The 26,761-nt window shown below is 45.8% G+C and overlaps 2 protein-coding genes across 6 annotated transcripts; both read right to left on the bottom strand.

Annotated features, from left to right (window-relative positions):
• Positions 1 to 1,503: 1,503 nt before the first annotated feature.
• LOC141808690 (uncharacterized) lies at positions 1,504 to 5,819 on the bottom strand. Its single transcript, XM_074695365.1, has 15 exons — positions 5,667 to 5,819; positions 4,894 to 4,981; positions 4,704 to 4,816; positions 4,539 to 4,580; positions 4,362 to 4,388; positions 4,173 to 4,244; positions 3,587 to 3,652; positions 3,304 to 3,330; positions 3,164 to 3,208; positions 2,962 to 2,997; positions 2,798 to 2,878; positions 2,536 to 2,632; positions 2,151 to 2,260; positions 1,844 to 1,963; positions 1,504 to 1,754 (listed from the first exon to the last, which is right to left on the bottom strand). Exons 1-15 carry the CDS (start codon positions 5,817 to 5,819, stop codon positions 1,737 to 1,739), a joined length of 1,095 nt encoding a protein of 364 aa, XP_074551466.1. The 3' UTR covers positions 1,504 to 1,736.
• Positions 5,820 to 6,311: 492 nt separating this feature from the next.
• rif1 (replication timing regulatory factor 1) lies at positions 6,312 to 26,141 on the bottom strand. 5 transcript variants are annotated; one of them, XM_074694318.1, is made up of 36 exons: positions 25,841 to 26,141; positions 25,339 to 25,384; positions 24,350 to 24,488; positions 24,166 to 24,244; positions 23,982 to 24,078; positions 23,759 to 23,889; positions 23,585 to 23,679; positions 23,308 to 23,497; positions 20,905 to 20,997; positions 20,643 to 20,781; positions 20,403 to 20,554; positions 19,804 to 19,918; positions 19,528 to 19,707; positions 19,177 to 19,287; positions 18,120 to 18,182; positions 17,647 to 17,750; positions 17,392 to 17,478; positions 17,244 to 17,317; positions 16,950 to 17,130; positions 16,626 to 16,733; positions 16,391 to 16,540; positions 16,173 to 16,272; positions 15,807 to 16,096; positions 15,518 to 15,720; positions 15,322 to 15,415; positions 15,111 to 15,242; positions 14,467 to 14,609; positions 14,313 to 14,402; positions 14,179 to 14,221; positions 9,683 to 13,300; positions 9,476 to 9,604; positions 9,306 to 9,392; positions 8,980 to 9,095; positions 8,719 to 8,869; positions 8,510 to 8,636; positions 6,312 to 7,108 (listed from the first exon to the last, which is right to left on the bottom strand). In XM_074694318.1, the coding sequence occupies exons 3-36, from the start codon at positions 24,463 to 24,465 to the stop codon at positions 6,795 to 6,797; spliced, it is 7,902 nt and encodes a 2,633-aa protein (XP_074550419.1). In that variant the 5' UTR covers positions 24,466 to 24,488; positions 25,339 to 25,384; positions 25,841 to 26,141; the 3' UTR covers positions 6,312 to 6,794. The 5 variants fall into 5 exon arrangements, with proteins under 5 accessions (XP_074550419.1, XP_074550418.1, XP_074550421.1 ...); XM_074694317.1 differs by having other exon boundaries at positions 25,850 to 26,141; XM_074694320.1 differs by having other exon boundaries at positions 9,683 to 13,291; positions 25,850 to 26,141.
• Positions 26,142 to 26,761: the final 620 nt, after the last annotated feature.

Genomic DNA, 26,761 nt, shown 5'->3' with positions numbered 1-26,761 from the left:
ACATCACTGATCCAGAGGAACCTACAAGATGAACTTAGAGTCTCCCAGAGAGGTGTATGGTCAGTAACTATAGCAGGACATTAAGACTGACAGATAGAGAGGGAAACAGGAGCCCTGTGTGTCAGTTCCCCCTGCAGTCTAAGCCTATAGCAGCATGACTAAGAGCTGGTTCAGACCTGATCCAGCTCTAACTGTAAGCTTTATCAAAAAGGAAAGTTTTAAGTCGACTCTTAAAGATTGAAACCGTGTCTGCCCCCTGGACCTAACCAGTTAGTTATTCCAAAGAAGAGGAGCCTGATAACTAAAGGCTCGACCTTCCAGACTTCTTTTAGAGACCCGAAGTACAACAAGCAGACCTGCATGTTGAGAACGCAAAGACCTAGACGGATAATACGGAACAATCAAGTCTTTAAGATAGGATGGCCTGATGCTATTAAGTGATTTGTAAGTCAGAAGAATCATTTTAAACTCTATCCTAGATTTTATAGGTAACCAGTGTTGAGACGCTAACACCAGAGAGATGTGCTCTCTCCTCCCAGTCCAAGTCAGTACCCGAGCGGCAGCGTTCTGAACCAGCTGTAGAGTCCTAATAGACTTATTAGACTTAAAAAGATAAAATGAAGGGGTGAGGTGCTATTCTCAGGTTTTTCTCTCTGATGGTTCCAACTCTGATATCTTGTGACACTATCTAAAACCATTTGGAGATTCCAACACCACATAACTAAAGTTTGAGATGATAATCTAGGAAGTCTTGTGAAATTTTCAACTGAAAAAAAATTGACCTGGTTGTAAAAGAAACCGGAGCGAATGAAACCATCAGAAACTGGTTCAGATAAGTTATAGTTGTATTTCTTTAATCCCTGTGATCAATTTAAGGTTGTAGATGTCAGATTAGATGATGGATTGGATGCTAAAAAAAAATCCTTTTTTTTTCTTTTTTTTTTTTTTTACAGTAAACGTTGAAGTTAATGCTTCAACTGATAAAAACAGCTGCATGAGATTATTTGGCCAGATTCAGCTCATACTCAGCATCAGATCCACAGAGGGTGAAGGTTTTACTGAGTCCACAGAGGCTCTGACTTAATCATCTGTATTGGTTTATAAACTGGATGAACCCATGACAGGTGTGAGCTAATCAGAGAGGTTTTTATTAACCCTTTGAATCATGAGGTCCCCCACTTGGTGGACTCTGAGGTCGCTCTGCAACAACAGGAATAAAAATGACTTCACTTCCTACTCTGAGCAAGACAAAATACTGACACCTCTGCACTCTTTTCCCAAGCATTTACTTCATTATGACACCACAACTTCTGATCTTGTCTTGACGTCGGTTTTTGTCTAATAATTTTTCATGTTTATTTTTGGAAAGTGTGAGAGAGTCTGAGGTAATATTTCTCATGATTTGGCGCTGTATGAATAAAGGCTGCTGGATTGATGACTGACTCCAGAATGATTCAAACAGACTTTATTGGAGCGGAAAACAACTCTTTTTAATTTGGGGATATCATTTCAAAAAAAGAGGCCAGGGCTTAAAGGGTTAACATGAAGAAAGACGACGAGAGGACCTGTTCAGAGGACATGTCACACTTTATTCAACATGTGCTCACATGCACATCTGGCACATCTGGAGTCCTCCCAGTTTAACCAGTCTGAGCCGCTGCTCACTGAGCAGCTCCACTGGAACAGGTTGAAGGGATTCTTGCTCAAAGGCACATCAGCCTGAATGTCACGCCGAGTCAGTTTCTGGAGTCATCCTGCAGGTGTGGACAGGAAGAGAAAGCAGGTGAGGAAAAACACTCTGTTTGGTTTGAATGAGCACTCAGGTCTCTGCAGCAGAGTTTACCAGAACATTGATCCACTGAGACTCTGAGTAGATGAAGAGAGCTTTTCTGTCCCTCCTCAGAACCATCACATTCTCTCCTCGCAGCCTCCTCATCTGTTTCTCCCCATCAGCGATGAAAATCTGCACACACACACACACACACACACACACACACACACACACACACACACACACACACACACACACACACACACACACACACACACACACACACACACACACACACACACACACACACACCTCTTTAATCAGAGAACATCCCTGATTCAAATATTTGTAGAGATGAGACAGTAGGTTGGACTCTGACCAGGTGGACTTTGTCCTGCAGAGGTTTTGGGGTTTGAACGTTGGAACAGTTACATCTAGCTGAAGATCCTGGATCTCCTTCATCTCCCCCCAGACCTGGAAGGATAAAAACTACAAAACAAAGAATTGATATTAATGATGCTCACAAAGCTGATGTGTACCACTCCATCAGGACAGCACCTTGTTGTAACACCCCATCAGAGTCAGTGGAACAAGAAGTTCTGAAAGAAAACCTCCATAGTTTCTCTGAGGTCCTGGATCCACGGCAGGCTCTGAGACTACTTCAGTAAGAACCAGAGAAGAACTGGGACAGCAGAGTCCTGGCAGGCTCGACTGCATGCAGCCACATTAAGAAGCTGCACCTGTTACCCCCTGCTGTCCCTCACCTTGTCCGGGTAGTCCAGGATCTCCAGTTGGACCAGGAAGTCCTGCAGGTCCAGAGTGACCTGGCTGCCCTGTAAGTCCTCGAGGTCCTTTCAGCCCCTGAAAGAAATCACACTTTCTGTCAAATACTCAGAGCTGATCTTACTCTGCAGCTCATCAGGTTTGTAATCTGGAATTATATCATTCCCACTCAGATCATCCTGTCTAATCCCTGCCCCCCCACAGTCCAGATGTTCACACACTAATGTCAGAAAGAACACTCACCACTCCACCTCTAAATCCACTCTGACCTCGAGTTCCTTGCTCACCCCTCCTCCCTCCATCGCCCCACTGACCCGGGTCGCCCTCCAGACACAAGGTGAAATTAACTCTTCATGTCCCGGTTTACATTTCAGCTCCTGTAAACTTCACTTCTCTGTCTGTCTTACCTTCTCTCCAGGTTCCCCAGGGATGCCAGACACACCCTGAACGCACACACACACACACACACACACACACACACACACACACACACACACACACACACACACACACACACACACACACACACACACACACACACACACACTTGAATCAGCTGTGTAACGTCTCGTGTCTGGAAACGGAAAGAGTAAAGGAGCTCTCCCTCACCCTTTCTCCTCTTGCTCCTCTGTGTCCTCTCAGACCTTTTTCTCCCTGAAAACGAGGACAAAGTCAAAAATCAGGACAAAGTGCTGACTTGCAGAAATTCATATGTTCATCTGAAACTAAAGAACCGTGAAGACTCTCACCCTGAATCCTCTGCTGCCTTTACTGCCCTGTGGACACAAAGGAGACTGATCAGGGCTTTCAACTGCACCCTCCTGTGCTCACCCTCAGCTCAGCAGGAGATGAATTCATGTTACATTAAGACACTGGTCTATCTGACAGGATGGACACATGAACAGTTCCTCTATGAAGTGATGAAGTGTGCAAAGTAGATGTGTGTATTCAGGGGAAGCCAGAGCTGGTTTCAGAGAACAGGATGAGTGAGAGAGAACAATCAGACCAGAGGTAGAGAACAGCAGACAGCACCTTTATCATTCCAGGAGTACCGATGTCTCCGTACAGACCTCTCCATCCTCTGTCACCTTTCTCTCCCTGAGGACACAGCACAAAGGACAAAGTGTGTGAGGATTACAGCATCAGTTTAGTGAAAATAAACCGATTCAACTCACATCTGATATCACAGCTGAACATCTGACAAAGAGAGAAAAACCTTCAACTGTAGAGGACTTAATGTCCACGCTGACCTTAAACACTGAGAAAACTTTATGTCCACACTTGTTAATTGCTGAAAGGACCTCATGTCCATGCTGACTTTAAACAGAGGACCTCATGTCCATGCTGACTTTAAACAGAGGACCTCATGTCCATGCTGACTTTAAACAGAGGACCTCATGTCCATGCTGACTTTAAACAGAGGACCTCATGTCCATGCTGACTTTAAACAGAGGACCTCATGTCCATGCTGACTTTAAACAGAGGACCTCATGTCCATGTCCATTAAACACTGACAGGACTTTCTGACCACGCTGATGTCAAACACTTAGCTGATGATGCAAAGAGAAGTGATGATAAACTTTCTCTAAGGTGTGTGTGAGTGTAAGGTATCTGAGACCTTTTGACCCATATGTCCCATGATTCCTTGTGTCCCTGGTTCTCCCTCCGGACCAGTTACTCCAGGTTTACCCTGAAACATACACAGTGTTTGCTACAGACACCTTTTCAGAACAGAAACCTTCATGTTCACAGAGAGGTGAAGTAAGTGTGTGTGTGTGTGTGTGTGTGTGTGTGTGTTGTCCCGTACCCTATATCCTCGGGGTCCTCTGCAGCCCTTCAAAATAAAAGCTTCATAAGTTTTTTTAAGGTTGAATTAAAACATTCACAATAAACATGAACTCTAAGAGAATAAAGAGCCATTGAACTTTCAGCTTTAAATCTGGTTTCAAGTGTAAAACAGAGCTGGACTCTGAGCCAGACTCACCTTCTCTCCTCTCAGTCCTGTGATGTGTTCTGTGAGATCCACCTGAGACAGAAGACGGGTCAGAGAAAGAATCTTGTCATGCACATCCAGACACTTTCATGCAGATTGTTGGTAACACACAGCCTCTGTGTGCGTGCGTATGTATGTGTGTGTGTGTGTGATCACCATCAGTTCAGCTTTCTGTTTGACTGGGGGAAACGGAGGTGGAGGAAGAGGAGGGGGGATGAAGACGTGACATTTCTGAGGAGCCAGCCGGCTGCCTCTGTTAGACAGTAGTCCTTCAAACACACAGAGAGCTTTCAGACAATCACTCACCAGACCTCTGGATCTGGATCTGGTGTGTGTTTGTACTCACTGGTTGTGATGGAGGGAGTGGCAGGCTGGAGGCTGCTGAGCAAGACGGCAGTCCATCCCAACAGCAGCTGAGTCAGCATCTCCTCTTCCTGCAGAAAAGGCTGTGCATCAAAACGTGGGACAAAAAGCAAAACCTGGAACAAAAAGCTGCACGTGTCCTCGGACGATCCCACTCCACACCTCTCACTGGAATTGGTTCTGCTGAGCCTGCCTGAAGACCAGCAGCAGGTCCCTTCCGCCTCTCTGCTGCATGTGTGATGATTGAGTCTTTGGCACTCATTTAGATTTTGCTTCATTCATCATGTGACAAAAAAATCACCAAAATCTCATCCCTGAATCCTGCATCCTGCACAGTAAGTCCTCGTGTTAGAAAACCAGAACATTGTGACCACTAAAGGGGTTTTAAGTTATTCCTGCAGGTTAGAGAAGATCTCACTGATGTTCACTAACTATGAAACCATCCTCTCCTAAAGCAGTCTTCATGCAAACAGATTATTGACCTCACAGGAAAAACTGCTCCCTGCTAAAGACAGGCTGCTCTTATGAAAGGAAAAAGGTGCATTCAGCACTCACTGTGCTTCTCTAATTAGACATGTTAGTGTCTGATTGTCTAGAAAACGGCTCCTCAGCTCAAAGACACATGCATCTAAAGACAGCCATTCTGACAGATGATCCAAGCACCCCCTGTGGGGCACCTGTTCCTGGTGGAGATGACTGAACTGACTCGGTGTGTGTCTGCATGCTGTGAAATGGGAGCAGATCTCCGGCTCTTACCTCAGCGTCTCTTCCTCTGCTAAGCTCTGCGATTGAGCTCCCGTCCCGTGGAGTGGCCGTCCTCTGGAGCCGTTTCTCCTGCTGGTCATTGTCCAGCGGCAGAGCCAGAGAGCTTTCTGCTACGCTTGCATGCAGAGTCCAACTTATCTCCATAAACTGTGGAAATGCAACGTAGCCTCTGGCAGCGCTGCCCACAGATAATCAGATAATTACTTCAGACACGGAGCCAAAGAGGAGCTGCTGAGCCCAGGCTCAAACACTGAGGCTGCTTCTGTCACTTTGTGTTATATTATCATTACTGTATTTCCTTTTACATCCACGGCTCCAGGCCAAGATCCCCAGAGACTACACAAAGCAATCTACATCTATAAATCTGAGGAGGCTCTGAGGCACGGGCCACACGGTGAACTGCTCAGAGTGCTACATGAGGACAAGTGCTAAAGAAACAGCTTCAGGAACAGAGGGGGTAAATGCTCAGAAAGAGGATGATATAGAAAGACATCGCTCCTGGAATAAAAATCAAAGATGAAGAAAAAGATCTGCAAAAACATCCTGACATCACATTTAAAATAAATCTCCCAAACTGAGGAGCATTCTGTCTTCATATGGTGTTTGTAAGTCCATGAAACGCATTACACATGTTGCTAAAATGAAATCAGTCTTTTTATTGAAGTATTTAAAACCACAAAGACAGACTTAAGTGCAGAAAGTTTTCTACCATCTAGAGTTCACTGTTTGGAGTCAAAGAGAAATCCTTCTGAGTACACGGGGCAGAGAGGAGGTAAACAGCCAAGCAACAGGCACAGGGAGGAGAGGACAGTCTGTGCGGGGCTGAAGGCCTCAGCAGCAGGATGTTTTCTACTCAGTCAGGATGAGGGTCAGAGAGGACGGCACTACTGCTACGAAGAAACATCACTCCTCTCTTGAACACAGCCTACAAAGTGTGTCTGTGCTTCCCTTTAAGTGTCCATTGAAAAACTACACAAGTCAAGCTACAGATGAAAATGTGCCACAAGTCAGAGAAAAGGCATCAGGGGTTAAAAACGATAAAAACTCTCTGTAAAATCTGTCCATTCAAGTCAGCTAAAAGCCTCCACTTCAGATTCATCCAATCTGTGCTTTTTCAAATCATCCGTTCATGGTTTCCCCATCAGTCCGGCAGAGTCGTGTCTGCAGCTCCACAACCACGTGTCTCATCATGCCCCCAAGCTGCTCGTGGATCTGAACGAGCTGCTGCGCCGAGCACTGAGCCAGTTCATTCTGTTCAGTCATTCTGCAGCTCAAAGCCTCCAGGTCTAAAAGGAGACCCTCAGCTCCGCTGTCCTGCCGAGCTGCCGCAGCCCTCTGCTCTCCAGGTGACACCTCAGGTGTGTGGTACATGAAGATGTCATTTCCTGGCTTTGGTTCCGCAGGCAGAGCAGGCTCGTCCACCAGCTCTGTGGCTGAAAAGATACAGACCATGTTAACAGCATAAGAAGAAATATCATGTGAATCAGGCTACAATAAGGTGGCAGTGAACTTGGTCCCAGTCCTAACCCTGAGCCCTTGGTTTCAACTAGACCTGTCACGATAATCAATAAATCGATTAACCGAACGATAAACAAAAACGTCCTCGGTAAGTTTGCCAGCCTCGATAAACTGACACGCATACATGTTTGTTTTCCTCCTCTCTTTCCACCAAAGAGGCTGAATGAGAAGATGGCTCACTACGTCTATCTTTCCTAACATCGGGGTGCATAGGTTCTATAGCGGATTTATAGCGGAATGAGCATCTGTCAAAAATGCGATCTTTGGGGTGAAGACAGGGCTGCTCGGGCGTACACACGGAGTGAGCTGAAGCGAGCGTCCTGAGGGGTAAGGAGGAAACACACGCTAATATGAGTGATGGCACCAAAGATACGGTTCTTAAGCCGCCTGTCACAGTCCCAGTGTGGGAATATTTTGTTTTTTATCAGAATGAACAAAGTGTGAGCTCATGAACACCAACGAGCTGATATGTCGCATTTGTTTGAAAATAGTGGCGACGAAGAAGAAGAAGGGGAGGTGCAGCGGAGCCTTGTTCTTTGACAATCTGCTCTTACTGAGGCTTTTTGTCTGCTAAGTAAATAGAAATAAAAGCGCCAAATGGTGGGCGCTCAAAGATAGCTACATTGCCAAAGAAATGCAGCCCTTCAATACGGCTGAAAGCCAGAAATGTTCAAAATGTTTGACAGACAGTACGGATTGACTGGGAAAAAGAACATGTTACATACAATTCAGGAACTGTATAAACTCCCTTGTATTTAGACTAGAGTTTAAATTGTTGGTTTTTTTTGGAGTTTCGGTTTTTCTTTAGAGACAGGGTCTATGTTTTATTGTTTTTGATTAGTATTAATTATTTTCATTGACATGTATTTTTTTCTAAAAGAGAGTCCATTTCATTTAAATTGTATTTTTTTCTCTTTCTTGTTTGTTAAATTTATTCTATTTTTTGTTTAATTTATTTGATTTAAAAGATCCTGACCTTTTAATTACAGTTAAATACTCTTAAGAAATTAAAGTTTCTTGCTTATGATATGGTGTACTCACTTTATTATCCCATTTATCATAATTAAATCAATGCAAAAATGGAAAAACAATCAAAATAATATTGACAATAATACTGTTTATTGGCAATAATATTTTGGAAAATTATCGTCTAGCAAAATTTGTTATCGTGACAGGCCTAACTGTGACCATGAGGTACAAAACCTGTGGGGAATAAACTCTACATAGTCCAAACTCAGGTTCTCCTTTTCCACAGATGTAAACATTTCTCCACGTGTTCATTTTGAAAAGTGTGGACTGATCAGAGATTCTCTCACCCAGCATCTCTCCTGACACCTTATCCTCCTCGTCCTGGTTCTGGGGAGTGTTGGTCTCGTCCAGCTCAGAGGTCATCATCTCTGTTTCATCGAAGCTCTTCAGCTCGTCCCCTCCCCGTACTTTACGCTGCAGGTGCAGGTTCAAAAGTGTTAGACTCTGAAGACAAACACCTATCTTCTGTTGAAGCTCTTATTGGTTAGTTTTGTACCTGTTGTTCGTAGATCTTAAGAGCCTTCTTCACGTTGGAGATCTTCGGGGAACGGATTGGTAGAGTCTTTATCTCATTGGGAGTCAGAGCGCTGAGGTCTCCGACCGTTTTGATGTTTCTGGCTCGAACGAGCTGCCCGAAGCCCCGAGACCTGAGAGCAACAGCAGCCACATATCAACGAACATGCTCAGACAGTTACTGCGATGAGTGAAGCGTGAGTGTATTTGGATTACATATGTTCACTCTGCCTCTGAGACTTACCACATGTTGGAGGAAATCTGAGGAAGGACGGCTTCTACAGGCGTGGAGCAGCCCACCAGCCCAGGGTAGATACAGTCTCTGGAGACGGGCCGAGGCTCCTGACCCATTTCAGAGATCTGGAATGAAAGCAGTCAACTCAAGTCCACAATGCTTTAATGTTTGTGTGAGACACGTTCTGCTGAAACTTGTTTACTTTGCACAAAAAGACTATTAGGTGCATACTTTCTTCAATCATGTGACTGCTTCCTGAAACATTTCTGCCTGTTAAGAATCTATACAGTTTAAAGGAAGGTGAAACTTGTGTGGGGATGTTTTGGTGAGCATACCAGGCATTTCTTGGAGCTCTTGTATCCTGGACTGTGCAGATTTCTTGGACTCAGGATGAGCATGCCCTTGGTTGGAGTGGTAATAAACTGAGACGAGAGGGAGAGCATGTCAGATTAAAGCAGATTATCTCTCTTATTCTACAGAAGATGAACCAGGTCCTGGTTCAGACCTTGGGCTGAGGGATGCTGCTGACTTTGGATCTTCTTGGTGAGCTGGTTCTCAGAGCAGGGCTGCGTCGATCGATGTCGTCTGCTGTTTCCTGATGCTGGATGGGGTTAGCAAACGACACGCGCCGGGACTGAAAAGGTAAAATAAAGTTATGATGATCCACATCAGAGAAAAACCAGGTCAGAGGACAGAGCAGTGCTTCACTTACTTTGACCTGAGGCGAGGGCGTCTCATCCTCCAGCGCCCTCTTCTGGCCTTTCTTTAGGATGCTGGTTGATGGAGAAGCTGAAGGAGACCAGGATCCTCTGGTTCTGCCTCCGCTGGGACTTTGACCGACATCCTGACCCATCACTGCCTCCAGGTCCTTCTGCTTCACTGGAGAACCCGGAAGTTTCTCAGTGTTTTCCAGGTTTCTCGCCATTTCCGATAATGCTGACATGATGCAAGTATCTGATGGAGCTGGATTCATGTTTGCATCGTTCTCAGAGTTGATCTGAGCTACTTCAACATCCTGATGGACATAAAGCTGAGTTTTAGTGTCTGTATGGCTCTCCTGTAGGGGTGTGACGTCTGCAGAGAGCTGCTCCGCCTCCTTCAGCACATCGTCTGGAACATCCGGGCATTCACTCTGATCAGGAGACTCATCCTGGATTTTTCCTGCCAAGTTCTCTTCGGGAACAACGATATGTTCTTGTTTGTTGGAGTCTGAATCCTGGTTTTGATCCTTCTCTCCTTCCTCGGCAGGCTCTGTAGCTTTGTCCTCTGGAGGCTCTGATGCCTGCAGATGCTCTGCCTCAGCAGGGGGCGCTGAGTCACAGGGTGAGTCTGTCTTTGTCTCTTCCTGAGTCTGTCTGGCTGTGATCTCAGCTGGTTCAGGCTCTTCAGCTGGTTTTGAGTGTCTGGTTTCGTCTGTCTCCGGGGCTTTCTGTTGGTCTTTCTGAGGGGACGCTGAGAGGGTTTTGCTGGTCTTTGTCGTTTCTGTCTCCTCCTCTTCTACCTCCATCTGTGAGTCTTGGAGTTGTTGCTCTTCAGTGTTGCGCGCCACCTGTTCTGGTTCCTCTGTGGGTTCCTGCGCTAAAGGTTGAGTCTCCACTTTTTGTGACTCTTCCTTCTGAGAGTCCTGGGAATCATCCACACCTTTAGAGTCCAGAGTGAGAGGACTCGGCAGAGGTGCTTGAGCTTTCCTTCCTCTTTTCTTGGAAACTGGAGGACTTTCTTTGGCCTCAGAGGATTCAGACCCTGAGGATTCAGCTACTAAAGCTTGAGAGGATCTTCTTGAGTATCTGCCCCGGCCTTGAGTGGACTCTACGGGACCATCTGAAGATTGGGAACTCTCTGACCGAGACTTTGGTTGGTCCTCTTTCACTATGCTCCTTCTGGTCCGTCCTCCAGGTCTTGTCTCAACCTGTTCTACGGCGTCCTGTGTAACCTGGGAGCTAGATCTGCTCGATCTTCTTGATGATTCTTTGTCTTGCCCTTTCTCCTCTGCTGCCTCAGACGCCTTACTTCGTCTGGGTCTACGTAGAGACTGACTTTCTGATGAAGACAGAGTGTCTACCTGGGAGGACTCCTGACTAAGCTGGTCCAGTGAGACTTCTTTTGTTTTGTCTCCAGCATCTGGTTCCTTTCCGAGCATCTGGGATGAACCTGTTTCTTCCTGGGAATCAGGAGCAGGTGATGAAGACACCATGGGAGGATCTTTTTGGGTGATTTCTACAGTCTGGCCATCAAGCTGAGAATCAGACGGTGACTTGCTCTCCCTGGACTTGTGGACAGACTGGTTTTCAGAGGAAGGTGTGATCTTCTGGGAGGCCTCCTTACTGAGCTGGTCTTCTCTGCCTTCTTTAGCTTTGTCCTCATTACCCTCTGCTTCATTCCTCAGCTCCTTAGCTGTACTTGGCTCTTCTTCAGACTTACTGGCCAGCAGAGAAGTGTCCACCTGAGAACCTCGTTTCCCCTTTCTGCTCTTTTTGACGCAATGAAATTCCAGGGACTGGCTGTCACTGTGAGAATCAGACAGCGCCTTGCCTCTCCTGGATTTACGCACAGATTGACTATCAGACAAAGACGGCGTGATCCCTTGAGAGTCCTCCTGACTTGGTTTGATGTCGGCACCTTCTTCTGTCCCATCTTTGACCTGGGGCTTGTTCAGCGTGGTTTGAGAATCCTCCTCCTTCTTTTTGGTTTCCACACCTTCAGACTGTTGAGATTGACCAGAATCAGACGCAGCTTTGCTTCTTCTGGACTTACGCAGCGCCTGGCTGTCGGAGGGAGGAGCTGCGGACTCCTCCTGACTGAGGCTGTCAATGGTACTTGCTCTCGCCTCGTCTTCTTTCACATAGTCAGGGGGTGGTTGAGTTAAGTCTTGGAAGTCCTGAGGAGCAGCAGGAGGAGGAGTGATTTGTAAATCTCTTACTGTTTTTTCTTCTAAGTCAGCCTCTTGAGACTTGCTGGCTTTCACGGTGGAGGGGCAGATCGCAGAGTCCTTGGTTGTCTGGTCCTGATGGTTTTGAGGTGGTTCAGGCTCAGGTCTCACAGTATTTTTGTCGGGTAAATCCTTGATGCTGTTCACAGCCTCTTCCTTCATCTCCAACGCTGCCCTGCTCTGCCGGCTGATCTTACCCTGCAGCTGACCCCCCTGTGCAGACTGTGAGTCTGTCTGGCTGGACCCTGAAGCCTTTTTTTTCACTCCAGCATCCTCCTTTGTCTCTAGTGAAGACCTGCTCCTGCGACCACCTCGACCCTGTGACTGGCTCTCGGTCTGTGAGTCAGACTTGAGCTCGGTTTGGCTGGACTCCCGGTCTCGAGTGCTCCTGCGCCTGGGTTCAGGCTGATCCATGAAGTCCTGTGAACTGCTGTAAAGTCTCATCTTCTTCTGCACCCTGCCTTGAGAGTTGGTTTGGCTCGACTCGCCCTTCTCTCTCTGAGCTCGTGTTCGTAACCTGCTCTCCTCCTCAGGAGTGTTCTTACTTCTTGTGTTGGGTTTGCTTTGAGCTGGGGTCGACTTTGAAGAATCCCCCTTGGGCTCACCTTCAGAGCGTTTCCTTTTCAGCTGCATGAATTTCTGGTCCCGTTCCCCTGGATCTTCCCCTGGTAACAGAGGTCTGACCCTGTGGCGTCCAGACCTCCTCGGCTCACCTGGAGAAGACTCAGAGGAGTGGGAGTCATCCAGAGTCTGAGAGAGTTCATCCTGGCTTGAGGGTCCATTATTCTGTGATGTGGGATCCACTTTGGTGCTCTCCTTGGCCTTAGCTTCAGTCTGGGTGTCAGGGATCACATCTTCATCCTCAGTCGTGTCACTCTGCAGTCTGTCGGTCAGTCTCACCGGCTCACATTTGGTCCCAGAATCTTTGGGTCTTACAGGGGACTCTGGAGTTTGCACATATCCTGCCTGGGACTCCTGAGAATCTGGACTGGTGGATGTCCTGGAGGCCTGAGAGGTCTTGGTGTCTGAGTATTCCTGGCTGTTGGAGATTTTGGTAAGAGGACCAGTAAACTTTGACACACTGGCGGGACTGGCGGGTTTTCCTTCAGCGTACTTCTCGAGGGTGATGAAGGACTGACGGCGACTGTTGGGTTTCTGAGGAGTCCCTGAGACCAAATCTGAAGAGCCAGACATGTTGGGACTGGTTTCTTGTTTGGTCTCCTCTTCCTGATCATCACTCTTTGAGACGTCCTCCATGGAGACATCTGTGGGGTCAGGGATCATCGCTTCTTGCTTCTGGTTTTCTGTCTCAGCAGCTGGGGTGCAAACAACATCCTGAGCGGTCATCAGACCTTCAGCATCTTCCTCGACTTGAGCATCAGTCTGAGGAGCCTGAGGAGCCTGAGGGAGGAAACACCATGAATTTAGTTAGTTTGAAAGATGTTTTTCTACATGTTAGACGAGATTGGTAGCTGTTTAAAACTGTTTAAAACGTCATAATCTTTTGTCTCTTGGTACCGAATTCATCAAATCTCTTAAAAACTTTAAAAGGTCAAATGTTTTCATGATATTGTGGCTCAACTGAAAGAAACAGTTTATAAATTGTGTAATGGCTCCCCATGCTGGCTCAGTGGACCTCCTTGGTGCTTCAGGGGGGGGTTAACTTAGCCTGCTGCAAAGAACAGAACATATTGCAGCAATTACACGTCTAACTTGGGACAGCTGAAGACGTCAATGGAAAAACATCTGGGCAAGATAACGCCATCCCAACCCTCCACCGAAAGAGGACACATGAAAAGACGGATAATGTGCTGTCAACTGAGTGTTTAAAATATATTCATGAGTAATCATTCTTTCCTTTGTGATAAGTTCTGCTTTAATAACCATGTTTAAGAGATACAGAAAATGCAGGGATGTGAAAGGACGTACTGTATGTATGAAAGGGGCACAGGTCTGTCACACTGTAACGTGTTTGATCGTGTAGGGTGGGTTGGGGTGGGTAGGGGTGGGGGCAGTGAGAGTAACACCACAGATTTGGATTTTAATTTCAGCTGTATTTCCTCTCATGTCTTGGACGCTCATTTGGATGTCTAAAATATTGGTGAAGGAATTTAACATGGAGGTTTTGTTATGAGTGCAGTACTGTGGCACAGATGAAGTGAACGTCCATGTGGGCTGTGTCTGCAGAAAGGTGAGACTTGTTGTAAAACTAGAGACAGGATGCACCAAGCTCTGGTTGGAGCGTTTCGTGCAGTTGGTCTGTGTGTGTGTTTCGTTACCTTGACATGGGCCCCTCTGGTCTGCTCAGCTGGTAGTTTGTCCCTGTGAGAGGATAACAAAGTGATTTCATCAATGAGTCTTTTGTAAGAGAAAGGGGATTTTCCAGACTCTGGCAGCAGATGTTAAAACTCACAAAGAGTCCTCTTGGCTCTGTGTGTACTGGCTGAAAACCGTAGTGTCCAGGGAGGCATCGAGGTTGTTGTACATAGCAGGGATGTCCACCCTGTGTCACAGAAACATTAGCACTGCATATACTTGAAATGAGTTAAAGCTGCAAACAAACCTACCTTTTGGTCCTTTTCACCTCCTTCTGGTGCTCGGTCAGGACTCGCTCCTTCGCCTCAGGAGGGATGAAGACAAAGTCAATGGAGGCCTCTTCCTCTAATGCGCCTCTGTGAGGAGGCTTAGGAGAGCCAAAGTCCAGTTTAGTCTGCAGGCAACAACAGGTTGAAATGAGGTTAGGATGAGAAGTTACGATGAAACGTAGAAAACTCCAAGAAGACCAGAGAAGAGGCAGGTATGCCTAGGGATAGGTTCCTTTCACATCTGAAACGATACGGTACCTATACCTGGCAATCGGTACCGGTAGCATGAATTCAACAAATTTACGGTACTTTTTTTGTGTTATGTGGTAAAAAATATAAATTTCTTTAATTAAAATGTACATATATTTTGCAGTTTAACATATCTATTCTTCAATATATAACCTTGTAATGCTGTGTTCATGTCCAGCATGGAAAATGCCTACTCTTCCACTCCCTCACAGTCACAAGGATGCATTTAGGTACCTAAACATGGTACCTTTTGGTTTTACATGAATCGGTACCCGATACCTTTGACAAAATTCGGTCGGTACCTATAAAAGCACCTTATTTGGTACCCATCCCTAGGTATACCTCATGAAATGCTTCTTTTTCTGCTCCAAACTTACAGAGACCAGTTTGAAGGTCTTCATGGAGCTTCTGTCCTTCATCTCAGGCATCTTTCCTGCCAGGGAGTCTCTCTTCCCCACAGAGGAAACCGGCATCCCGCTGAGCTTCGTCTCCATCTGGGAACTCTCACTCTAAAGACACAAAAAGGGTCAGGCATAAAATAAAACAAGCAAACACTGGAGATATCTACCACAAAACACCTAAACTTACTGAATAATGTTCACTGAGCTCATCAGGAACCACCAGGACCTCAAACCCAGGAAGAATGATCGGGGTCTTCTGTTTCACTTGGCTCAAGATTGGTCTGTGTGCAGGAGAACACTGAAATGACTGCTCCACAGGAACATAAACAGATCTTGTTTAATGTTTGGTCCAGTAAGGTCTGATCTGACCTGAAGCCATTTACCTGATCTCGTCTGGATACGTGAGGCTGACCGAGTTGCCAAAGGTGCCGTTCCAGAACTGAGCAACGGCAACACGCAGCTGCTTGGTCCTGTGAGAAAACAACACACACAGCAGTGGAGAGAGCAGAGCCAGGAGCTCACTGTCATACGCCAAAGTAGAACGGGTCTGCAGGCAGCCCAAAACGTCAGAGAGGAGCTTCTCCAGCTGTCAGGGGACAAGTAAGAAAACACAAGAGTTAGAGCTTCAGGCTCCAAAGTTTAAACATCCAAATCTGAGAGTGGGGGACCCACCTTCCCCTGGAGCTGTGAGGTGAATCTGGGTGGCTCGCTGGCTGCTTGTTGGTAGAACAGTGTCAGGGGATGAATCAGAGAGGTCAGCGCTGCAGTGATGGTGTTTGCGAGGACCAGGTTTGAGAACAAAGTGGACAGGATGGAGACCAGAGCCAGTCCTGTTGCTTCAGAAGGAGCCTCAGAGTCCTTCAGATACACGTCCAAGCACTGGACCAGCAGAGACTGGAAGGTGGTCAGGTTCCCCAGGACTTTACACCTCTTCTTCATCCAGTTCACTGGAGTGTGAGGAGCTGAGCCACAGGGAGAGGACGGTGAGTCTTTCATTTGTTAGGCTAAAATCTAAAAACTCATTTTCAGTCATCTTACATTTGAGCTTCTGCTGAAACTGAGGAGTGAACGGGGAGAAATCCACACATTCCATCATGACCTGCAGGATACTGGAGACAGCGTTTAACGATGAAGGAACCTGAAGAAACAAACAGGAAGGAAAGAGATTAAAGAAGTATTTAAACCATTTTAGACACTCATGAAGCTCTCTGCAGCAGGTGGTCATTCCAGGTAAACAGCCAAAGGTGTGTGCTCACATTCAGGGCGTCTCCGTTGATGGCTGCTGTTATCTTTGCACATAGCTCCTCGCAGCAGATGTTCTCCTCTGCTGTGACCACCAGTGCAGAGCAGCGGGCAAACACTTTGTACAGTTTGGACCACGTGTAGAGCATGGACTTCTGGGACGCCTGAGACCAGAGAAATAAAAGTTGACCCTCTGATGAAGAGGATTTCTGCAGATGAAGGTACAGTAAAACCTGAACATTGACCAACCTGCTGCAGTGGAGAGCCAGGTAGCAGGTGTGTGACGGGGAACATCAGGGCAGAGTGCATGGCGCTGAAGTTGTGCTCCAGAGCATCACCTTGGTTGACCTCATTAGACTGTGAATAGAGGTTTGATGTGTTAGTGCTCAGCTGGCACAAACAGAGCTGTGTAACCCTGACTTAGCAGGAAAAGTCTGTGCTCACTCCATAAACCATGACAACTACTGCTGCTGTACTGGCCCTCTCCAGGAAAGAAGCAGTCTGTACGGTCTAGAGCCGCTCTGTTTGAAATCAGATCATCGTGAATCAGTCCAATCACTTCCTCTCTCTCACCTGCGTGATGGTCTCAATGAGTGGGCTGACCATCACGCTCCACATCCTCCACAGCTGCTCCTTGTTCTGCAGAGTCGCAGCGCTGCATCGGATGGCTCCGAGCACCGCCTCCCCGAACGCCAGAGGGGATGTGTGACCCGACAGACCACAGCCCACCAGAGTCTGAAGGCAGTGGAAAAACCTGCAGAGGGTTTGAAAACAGAATAAACCAAGTGTTGTTAGTCAAGACCACAAACCGAGATGAAATCCAGCTCAGGTAAGCCACAGTGGTGCCTGTCAGTCTAGTCTACCAACCTCTCGTCCTCGATGTAGGCCGGCAATGTGCTGCTGCTGTAGAGGAGCTGGATGAGGAACAGAGCTGGTGTGCCCTGAGGAGGAAGAGATCAAGTTTATAAACAGTGAGAGATTATCCTGTGTTCAGTGAGGACTCAGAAACACTCACATTCAGGACGTCCATCTTTCCCACTTGATAGGAGGCAGATCCCAGGACTCTCTGAGGGATTCCTTTCACAGTAGCCTCAAACAGAGTCTACCAAGAAAAATCAAGCATTCAGGTTTTGGACATTTTACTAAGAAACTTAAAAAACTGCAAACAAAGCCAAGAATTCAAAGACACATTTCACCAACACCTGCAGCATTCATGATGTGCATGAAAGATTAAATCTAATCAGATTTAAATCTTTTTATCTTTTCTTACCAGAACTTTGTCTGCAGGTAGAGCCTCTGAGGACACAATACTCTGCAGGGCCTGAAGCATCAAAGTGAGGACTTCACAGCCCTGACGGTCCTTCTTGCTGCCCACTGAAAACCAGCATAGATTTAACGCAGTCATCAACATCCTTCAAAGATAAACATCTAAAACCTGAAACAAATCTGATTAAAGAGGGTCATCATCGGGGACAAAGACCCCTCAGTCAGCTCTCTCTTCACAGTGGTCTGGACCTCGAGGGTCTAAACACTCAGACTTAAACTGATGACAGTTGGAGTGGGTCGGACTGGAGACAAGAACAGGGTCTCAATAGTCCTCCTCTCATGTGACAGAGCCCAGACCCCACAAGAGTTCTGTATGTGGAGCTGTGAGGTGGGAACCATGACTGAAGGAGCCCACGGTGCCACGCAGCCACAAGAACAACGTTCAGATTTATTAACCTTCACGATCTAACAACTTACCTGACTCTATGGTGCAGCTCACAAACCGGACCAGGTTAGTCCATAAGACCACCAACAGGGAGTCTGTGAGAGGAGCAGAGCAGAGAAGGGGTTACACCGAGGGGCCGTTTACACAACAACGCTTTTAGGTTGAAACGCTAAAGCATTGTAGGCGAAACAGCGTTTTAGCCAACCTAAAGCGCAAACCTTTCAAAACCACCTTAAGAGTGGATTTTTACTGAAACGCTGCAGCCACCATCGCCGTATAAACAGAAAGCCGACATTTCCGGTGGAAACGCTGACGTCATGCTCACTTTGCGCAAGCGCATACAACACATCAACAGAACTGATTTTATGATGTTCGTGGTCTACCGTGTTGAGCTTGTGCTGCTCAATCTGCTGAATCTGTGACTGTCTTTAACAAAATGAACATCTCTTGCTCCACTTCTGCTCTAGCATTCTCACTTCTGACCTGTTCAACTCTGTAACCCTGCGATGTGATTGGCTGTTCAGTCACATTCGTTGCTCTTCTGTGCGTTAAAAAAACTTGTTAATGCAAGCCTCCCTTTCCACTCTGTGTGTTTAATACTCTCATTAATTGTCTTCCTGTTGATTTGCTGACAGATGTTCTGATCGATGCACACAGCTGCCGTCACGCCAGCTCAACTAACACATCCATTGACAAGTGAAAAGGCTTATTTTCATCATTTGAGCAAAGACTGTCATGTTTTCAGAGTGTCAAAGCAGTCAGTGCCCAAACCATCCAGAGATTTATGAGCTTGTCTGTTTGGTTTTGATTACTGTGCAGATGTTTGTCTTCTGAAAAGCCTTCAGAACATTACTCTGACTCTTCCACAGATGTCTTTTTTTTCCCACAACTTCAAGCCAACCCAGGGGTATTCTCATGGGTATTTTAAAGAACACTGTTTTATTTGACTGCTCTAACACTTGCTGGCAGGGGGAGGCTTCAACATTTAACTCTGGAGAAACTTCACCTCCTAGACTTCTGACATGGAGACAGCCTCATTACCAAGACAGCATAAAGAGGCAGAGGAGAGTTTGAAGATGTGATGTGTACCTGGAGCCTCCTTGCCGATGTTGATGAATCCGTCTATGATACTGGAGGTGAGCACAGCAGCGTGTTTGGTGAAAGAGGAAGCTCCGGTGAGGAGAGGGTGGTTGAGCGGCTCTGCAGGGGGAGAGTATTCATCACATGAGGAACACATGCTACATTCACGTTTAGTTTTTATATTGTTTTATTCATCCACCAAACACATGCCATGACAACAAAGGGTGCCTGTGACTTGTCATGAAATGTGACGGGCTTTGTCACAGGGAGATGTGCATTTTTGTTTACTGCATTGTTCATCCAGTTGTTTGAGGGGCAACTGTTCTTTACAGGAGGACAGAAACTGGATCACACTCTCACCTAGACTCAGGATTATCTTGTTCTTGGCTGCTGTGGCGATGACATCTGGTCCCAGGAAGTAGTGCATCAACATCTCTAGGCCCAGCAGCTGGACGGATGGGAAGGTGGAGGGATACTGAACGCTGGAGTTCAGGCTCAATCGAGACGAGTTGGCTGGACTGTTGAAGCTTGAAGTGCCCACTTCAAAAGAACACAATTCATCAGTGTCCTCGCTCAAAGTGTGTGTATGTGTGTGGGTGTTTAAAAGAATTAGCAGAGGGATGAGGATAAACTCACCTGTCTTAGGAGTTCCAGGTGGGACCGAACCGTTCTGACTGACAGATCTGGAAGGAGTTCCTGGGACTGCAGCCGAGTCAGAGCCCATGACGCACTGCAGCAGAGGAACAGAAACCTGCAGGGACAAAGACATGCTCAGTCAGACAGCAAAGGTTGCACCATATCACGTCATACTCTCTGCAGACTGAACATGGCTCATTTCAAGACAATCTGTAGCCCTTCTATGTTAAAGACAGCATTTCAGAGAAAGAGACATAAGCAGGCTGGTATAAAAAATGGGGGTGATCAGAGGAAGGAAACCACACCAGTCAGTTTATGTTATTGCAAGGACAAAAAGTGGATTTTCTTTAAACCCAGTGGTGAAAAAAAAGAAGGTACTGCAGAGACCTTTGACACATGTGCACCCTTCATCCTGTGATCACGGCCTCAAATTTGATTGCAGCACAAATAGTGAACTCTGCTGTTAGTAAAGAGGATTAGAGACGAGTCTGAAGTTGTGATGCTCCACTAGCTTAAAATCTGATGTTTCAGGAGCACGTAGGGCTGGTAAAAGCCACATGAGAAGCCCCTCAGCGAAAGGCCAAAAGCCTTTCTCTCACCTGATCAAAGTTAGCTGACAGGTTCGGTCCAAGCTGGACCACCAGGTACCACCACACCTCCACCTTAGTGAGCAGCAGAGCCTCCGTCCTGACGTGGATAGATGCAAGAGGCTGCATCAGGAGCTTCATACGTTTGCTGCTGCACAGGATGTCTTCAGGAGGGACATAAAAGCAAGAAGTTAAAACTCAAAATGTAAACATGAGAGGAAAGCAAAGTGGGACGAGGAGTCGTTGGCTCACCTGGGTTGAGAGCAAAGTTATCGATGAGGCTCTTCCAGGCGATGAAGGCGATCTTCTTGATGGTTGGAGAGGAGCTGCGGAAACCGAGTTCTTCCAGGTGAAGCAAAGAGTTAATGAAGGGTCCTCCTCTGTGTAACAGCTGAGAGGGAAACATAGCTGACAAACTGAACATCTCATTTCACACTAGAAAGCCCCAAAATAGTTCAAATTCAGCGTTCTTATTATCTTCAGTGATTCATTTATGCAGAGAAGTCAGACTCACCTTTCCCAGCAGTTTCACAAATAACGGCCAGAGCTTCAGGACGTTTGTTTCATTCTTGGACATAAAAAGTTTCTGGAGCTCAGGGATCAGTTTCTAAAAAGACAGACAGACAGACAGATAACAGCAGAGTTTGATCACTTGCAGTGCTGCATGTAGAAATACAAATGCTAGAATCATGCATACCAACATGTAGGCCTGTCACGATAATCAATAAATCAATGAACCGAACGATAAATAAAAACGTCCTCGGTAAGTTTGCCAGCCTCAATAAACTGACATGTGCATGCATGTTTGTTTTCCTCCTCTCTTTCCACCAAAGAGGCTGAATGAGAAGATGGCTCACTACGTCTATCTTTCCTAACATCTGGGTGCATAGGTTCTGTAGCAGATTTAGCAGATTTGTAGCGGAGTGAGCATCTGTCAAAAATGCGATCTTTGGGGTGAATAGGAGCTGCTCGCGCGTACACATGGAGAGAGCTGAAGCGAGCGTACTGAGGGGTAAGGAGGAAACACACGCTAATATGAGTGATGGCACGAAAGATACGGTTCTTAAGCCACCTGCCACAGTCCCAGTGTGGGAATATTTTTTGTTTTTTATCAGAATGAACAAAGTGTGAGCTCATGAACACCAACGAGCTGATATGTCGCATTTGTTTGAAAATAGTGGCGACGAAGAAGAAGAAGGGGAGGTGCAGCGGGGCCTTGTTCTTTCAATGTCAAGTCATGTCTTGGCAGTAATGAGGTTAACGGCTAACTAAAATAAAAGTAAAACATCCTTATACCATGGTCAGTGAGAATTCCAATATCAACTGGCGTGCCTTAGATTGGTCTAATGCACGCCAGTCGACAGTTAGTTCGGCAAGTTAAATCACCGTTGTATCACTCTGCTGTGCGCGTTACCATAGCAACGCATCACAGACATTTCAACCCATGTGAGGGCAGCCTGCGCTCCTACTGGGCCCCGTCTCTAAAAAGCCTGGCTCACACTACAGGATTCTCGCCCGATTTAACCCAGATCCGGTCCTCCCCACAATCGGGGAAGAAATCTGGTCGGGGACTAAAATCGGGCCCGACGTTCGGGCAAGATTATCTTCTAGTGAAAGCAGTTGACAGATGAATCTTAAGCCCCACGATCGTCTCCCAGACTCGTCAGAGCCACCCCGATAATTTTCAAACATGTTTCATATTTATCTGGATGATTACAACATTCTTTCTCACTGAGGATGACAACAGACAATTAGAAAAAGCACCAGAGACCGGACAACAGACAACACACGCAGGCTGAAAGTGAAACTGAAGGGCTCTGGGTCAGCTGACTGCACGCTCCACTGGCCCACTCGAGCCAGTTCAATGCCTTTAAAAATAACACATAAGCACGCCATTTTCAGTAGCAAACTGTTGTTTTATCAGTGATGGGTGTGAGATCATACCATTATTGGCTGATACAGCAACAGTTTCACCTCTGTCCCTCTGCGTGCGCGTAATGGATGAAAGGCAGCGCTGCAGACAGCTCCGCTTCTCTCTCCTCTTGTCCCACCAGCGCGCTAAAAACCTCAGATCAAACAACTGAGCACATGTGGTGCATCACTCTCTCTGGTCAAATTATTCATAATTTTTTTTCAAGTTTACAGTTTGTGGGACCATGGTATAAGCAGATTAAACAACGAGGGAGCGTGCATTAGACCGTTCTAAGGCACTCCGCGGAGTAACACCACTCCACTGCGCGTTGTGGTGTTCCCGTGCCTTAGAACTGTCTGACGCACGCTCCCTCGTTGTTTGATCCTTACATATATAAGTCCATCCAAGAACCGACAAGCAGAACCGAAAGTAAATATTTTTTATTGGTACCCGGTACCTGCCGTTTTTGATTCGGTTCCTACTTAGAACCGAATTTCGGTACCCAACCCTATGTATAAACTCCCTTTTATTTAGGCTATAGTTTTTATTGTTGTTTTTTGGAGTTTTGTTTTTTCTTTAGAGACAGGGTCTATGTTTTATTGTTTTTGATTAGTATGAATTATTTTCATTGACATGTATTTTTTTCTGTAAGAGAGACCATTTCATTTTCATTGTATTTTTTTCCTCTTGTTTGTTAAATTTATTCTATTTTTTGTTTAATTTTTTTTTTTTTTTTTAAAAGATCCTGACCTTTTAATTACAGTTGAATACTCTTAAGAAATTAAAGTTTCTTGCTTTTGATATGGTGTACTCACTTTATTATCCCAATTATCATAATTACATCAACGAAAAAAAAATCAAAATAATACTGACAGTAATATCGTTTATCTGCAACAATATTTTGGAAAATTTGTTATCGTGACAGGCCTACCTACATATTTCACATTAAAGATCTTACCACCCTACTGTTCATCTCACAAGATCTAAGGACACACAGATACTCACTGAGGACATCATGGGCTCAATGATAGCAGCCACCTCTGCCTGTTTCTGGAGGAGCAGAGGCATGCCCATCTCCATGGCTGCTGCTGCTCGTAGACGCACTTTGGATGCAGAGTGGACAACCAGCGGGATGATGAGTTTTGCCCACCGAACCACTCCATCACCCATCTGAGTTGGCACCTGCTCCAGCATCCTGAAACATCAGCAGATATCACAACTCAAGAATTAGATTCAACAAATCAGACAAATGATACAAACCAATCAGAGTCAATAAAAATACCTGATGACAACATTCAAGGCCTCGTGCTCCATCACCACGGACTGGATGTCCTCTCTGCTCCATACTCCCTCCAGTGTTCCTAGTATAGAAGGCACCTGGCAAAAGAAGCATATTCATCAACACCCAGGGCAGCTGTTTATACCAGTCTGGACTTGAATCTGTCCTGAGGCCTACTTTCTTAGCCACCACATCTGGAGGGAAGCTCTGCTTGGAGATGACCCATAATGCTCTGGTGCATGTGTTCTTATCTGTCGCTTTGACCACCAGGGAGCAAAGCACTGTGAGGATTTCTGCTGCAAGTGTTTCTGGAAAAAAACACAATAAAAACATACTCAGCTGCATCTATACTCTGTGCAAGTCATTTCAGACGTTTCTGAAAACATGTGAACTCACGTACCAGGAGCCCCAGAGACGACGTGGGAGTGGTAAACACAAAAGCCCAAAGCTTGCAGCGCAGCTTGGCTCAGCTCTGGGTTTGGACTGGTTATGTGAGCCTGGAAAAAATACAAAGCAGGATTAAATAAAAGTAACTTAGTTGGCTTAATTAGTTCAAATTATTTTTGTTGAATAGACAGACTCACCAAAGTGGCTTTCCCAAAACGAGAAAAGTGCTTTTCAACTGCAGGGAGAAACTGTCGGCCTTCCTCTCCACTGAGCCGGCTGTAAAGAGAGAAAAAGGAGACATCTCATCATTTACATAATTCACTCATATCATACGGGATAAAACATATAAAGAGGTTTCAGAAACAAGCTCATACAACACACTTTGCTATTGTGAGGTAGGCATCAGTCTGCTCAGACTGTCCAGTGGCGCTGTCCTCCACAGATTCCAGCAGGGGCAGGAAACTGGAGCTGCTGGGAGGCCCTGCTGTCGCCATCATTATTACTTCCCAGTGCCTCAGTGCTTTTCAATAAAAGAGAGAAAAACACAATGCAGTGAGGAGATCAAAACAGCAGAGAGCAGCTGAGTCATTTACGGGGACACAGAATTCAAGGAGAGGTTATAAATCATGTGCTGATTTGCCAGTAGTTGTCATTGTGTCATTGCAATGCAAACTGAGGGACTGAGGAAGGTGACATTGTTTATTTATACTACAGGTTCTCACTTCAAAAGAGTAAAAGAATGATCAAGCTATAGGCTAGGGGTACACCGATCACCGATCATTAAAAAGTCCAATCTGCCGATACTGATTTGGGCCAATACCGATTTTTGTTTTTAATTTTTTATAACTGACAGCATATACCTTCAATGTTCCAATCTTATTTCATTGAAAATCATTGTAGAATACTTTGAAACAATAAAATCTTGATGTTTTAACTTAGACAACCAAAAAAGTGTCCTGAGTTTTAGGTCTGATAGCAAAAAGCAACAATGGCTGGCTGTCAGACCTTCTTGGAGATAGATAAGCCCAGTTTCATAAGTAAGGATGGACTGATCACCGATCACCCATCACTGATCACCAATCTCCCAAAATTAAGGAAATCTGAAATTTGACTGCACTGAAGCATTTCTGCATCTGTGTGCTTGAGTGTACATCTAATACAGACAAAGTATGTAAACAGGTCTGTCTTAACAAGTTTAACCTCTGTATTATGGTCACACTTTTGTGCAAAAATCTCATCCACCCAAAATATAAATCAAATGCCAATGAAAGCTATTTTTTACAGAACTTTTTAACCAATATATGTGGAACATCAGACATTAAAACTGTTGACATGGAACAATTTATTGATGATCCTTTGCTCGGACTAACCTCTGAGACTTTGGTAAAGCAGAGTCCACGCTCTCTGGATCCAGCGCTGTAAACATGCACAGGTTATACAGATGTTAAAGGATCGATGTTATACAGATGTTAAAGGATCGGTGTGTTAATGCTAAGACGACCTGACTCTATTAACTCTGCTGATTGTTAGTGTGCGTGTGTTGGATGCTACCAAAGGCCAACGTGAAGCACAGCTGAGAACAAAACAAGTCTGAGAGGTTCCTGCTGCAGAATAAAATAAAGTCACTGTTGTTTGAGAGGTGTACAGTCTGAGTACAGGGTGGGGATGACTGGATGCATCCTATAAGGGAGAAATTAAGCATGTGCAGAGAGAGGTGCAGCCTGCTAATGAGGACTAGCAACGGTAGTTAGCAGCATTAGCAGCATTAGCAGACTGCAGTGTTTTCAGCCCGTTAGCCAGTTAGCAGAGCTTCATTCACACCACATGAGACTCAGTCAGAGCTAAAAACACGGTGACACTGCCCCACGTTACCTGCCTCACCTCTCCACTGTATCACCTTGTATTCAGACTGTCAGCGCAGCGATGAAGACGCGTCAATGAGCTCTGTTTACTCTGGTAAGTTGGACCCCGTGGGGGCTCACCTTGCAGTTTGAGGGATTAAAACCGACACAGCATAAGTTACCGCGGACACGGAGTCCGCTCCACCCCAAGAGGTGATGTACTTCTGTTCTCTAGGTGTCTCGGGTGGTTTTTTTTCCTCGTTATGAGCCTCTCTTCTCCTCCCGTGCTGCTATTACCCCGCGAAACCACTGGCGCCAAAGTATCACGCAGACGTACAAACTTACCTCTGACCCCGCTTACGTCACATATGGCCACGCCCACTTTATTTTATAAAGGATAAAACATGGACGGAGGATGTTTTCGAAACCGCCAACTACATACGACATGTGAATGTAGTATGTAGTAGGCACTACATACTACCTACCTGCTACCTGCTTTGGCTTGTGGTTAGTAGTATGACTGATCTGTTGGGTCTGTTTTGCATTATAGGGGAGAACGGGGTAAGTTGAGCCTGAGGGTAAATTGACCCACCTCCTGTCTCTGGGAAACGGTACGCATCAGTGGTTACATAACTCTGGATTTAGTAAGCCTGCTTTATTTCAAGCTCTCTGTGGTAAACAGAAACAAAAGTTGAAGTGTTAAGAAACTTTTATTCTCCAAAAATCTTTTTTGCATGTTGAAGTAAATTTTCAACATATCACGAATAATGACTATAAACTGAAAATAATTTTAACTATATTTAAAAACATACATCATATGTGTAGCTGATCTATCAATGTATAAAACCATGTGAATCGTGTAGCTAGGTATTAGCCTGAATTGCTAGGCTGGGTTGTTTTTAACAAAATGGTGGCTGTGGGGTTAAGTGAGCCAAACTGCGTGGGGTTAATT

The sequence above is a fragment of the Halichoeres trimaculatus genome, unplaced genomic scaffold (assembly GCF_033239565.1).
Source record: "Halichoeres trimaculatus isolate MK-OKI-2021-1 unplaced genomic scaffold, fHalTri1.1 fHalTri1_scaffold_19, whole genome shotgun sequence".
Taxonomy (NCBI): Eukaryota; Metazoa; Chordata; class Actinopteri; order Labriformes; family Labridae; genus Halichoeres; species Halichoeres trimaculatus.
The sequence above is the reverse complement of the archived record's forward strand: the minus strand, read 5'-3'. Positions and strand labels throughout refer to the sequence as shown.

Excerpts from the sequence above, each read along its gene's own strand:
- LOC141808690 (XM_074695365.1), bottom strand. The coding sequence starts at position 5,819 with ATGGAGATAAGTTGGACTCTGCATGCAAGCGTAGCAGAAAGCTCTCTG. Across the intron at positions 4,982-5,666 it reads GCAGAGGAAGAGACGCTGAG|GAAGAGGAGATGCTGACTCA; the intron begins GTAAGAGCCGGA and ends CCTTTTCTGCAG. Across the intron at positions 2,998-3,163 it reads GAGGAGCAAGAGGAGAAAGG|GGTGTGTCTGGCATCCCTGG; the intron begins GTGAGGGAGAGC and ends GTGTGCGTTCAG.
- rif1 (XM_074694318.1), bottom strand. The coding sequence starts at position 24,465 with ATGATGGCGACAGCAGGGCCTCCCAGCAGCTCCAGTTTCCTGCCCCTG. Across the intron at positions 19,708-19,803 it reads ACCTGGAACTCCTAAGACAG|TGGGCACTTCAAGCTTCAAC; the intron begins GTGAGTTTATCC and ends GTTCTTTTGAAG. Across the intron at positions 7,109-8,509 it reads GGTGTCAGGAGAGATGCTGG|CCACAGAGCTGGTGGACGAG; the intron begins GTGAGAGAATCT and ends GTATCTTTTCAG.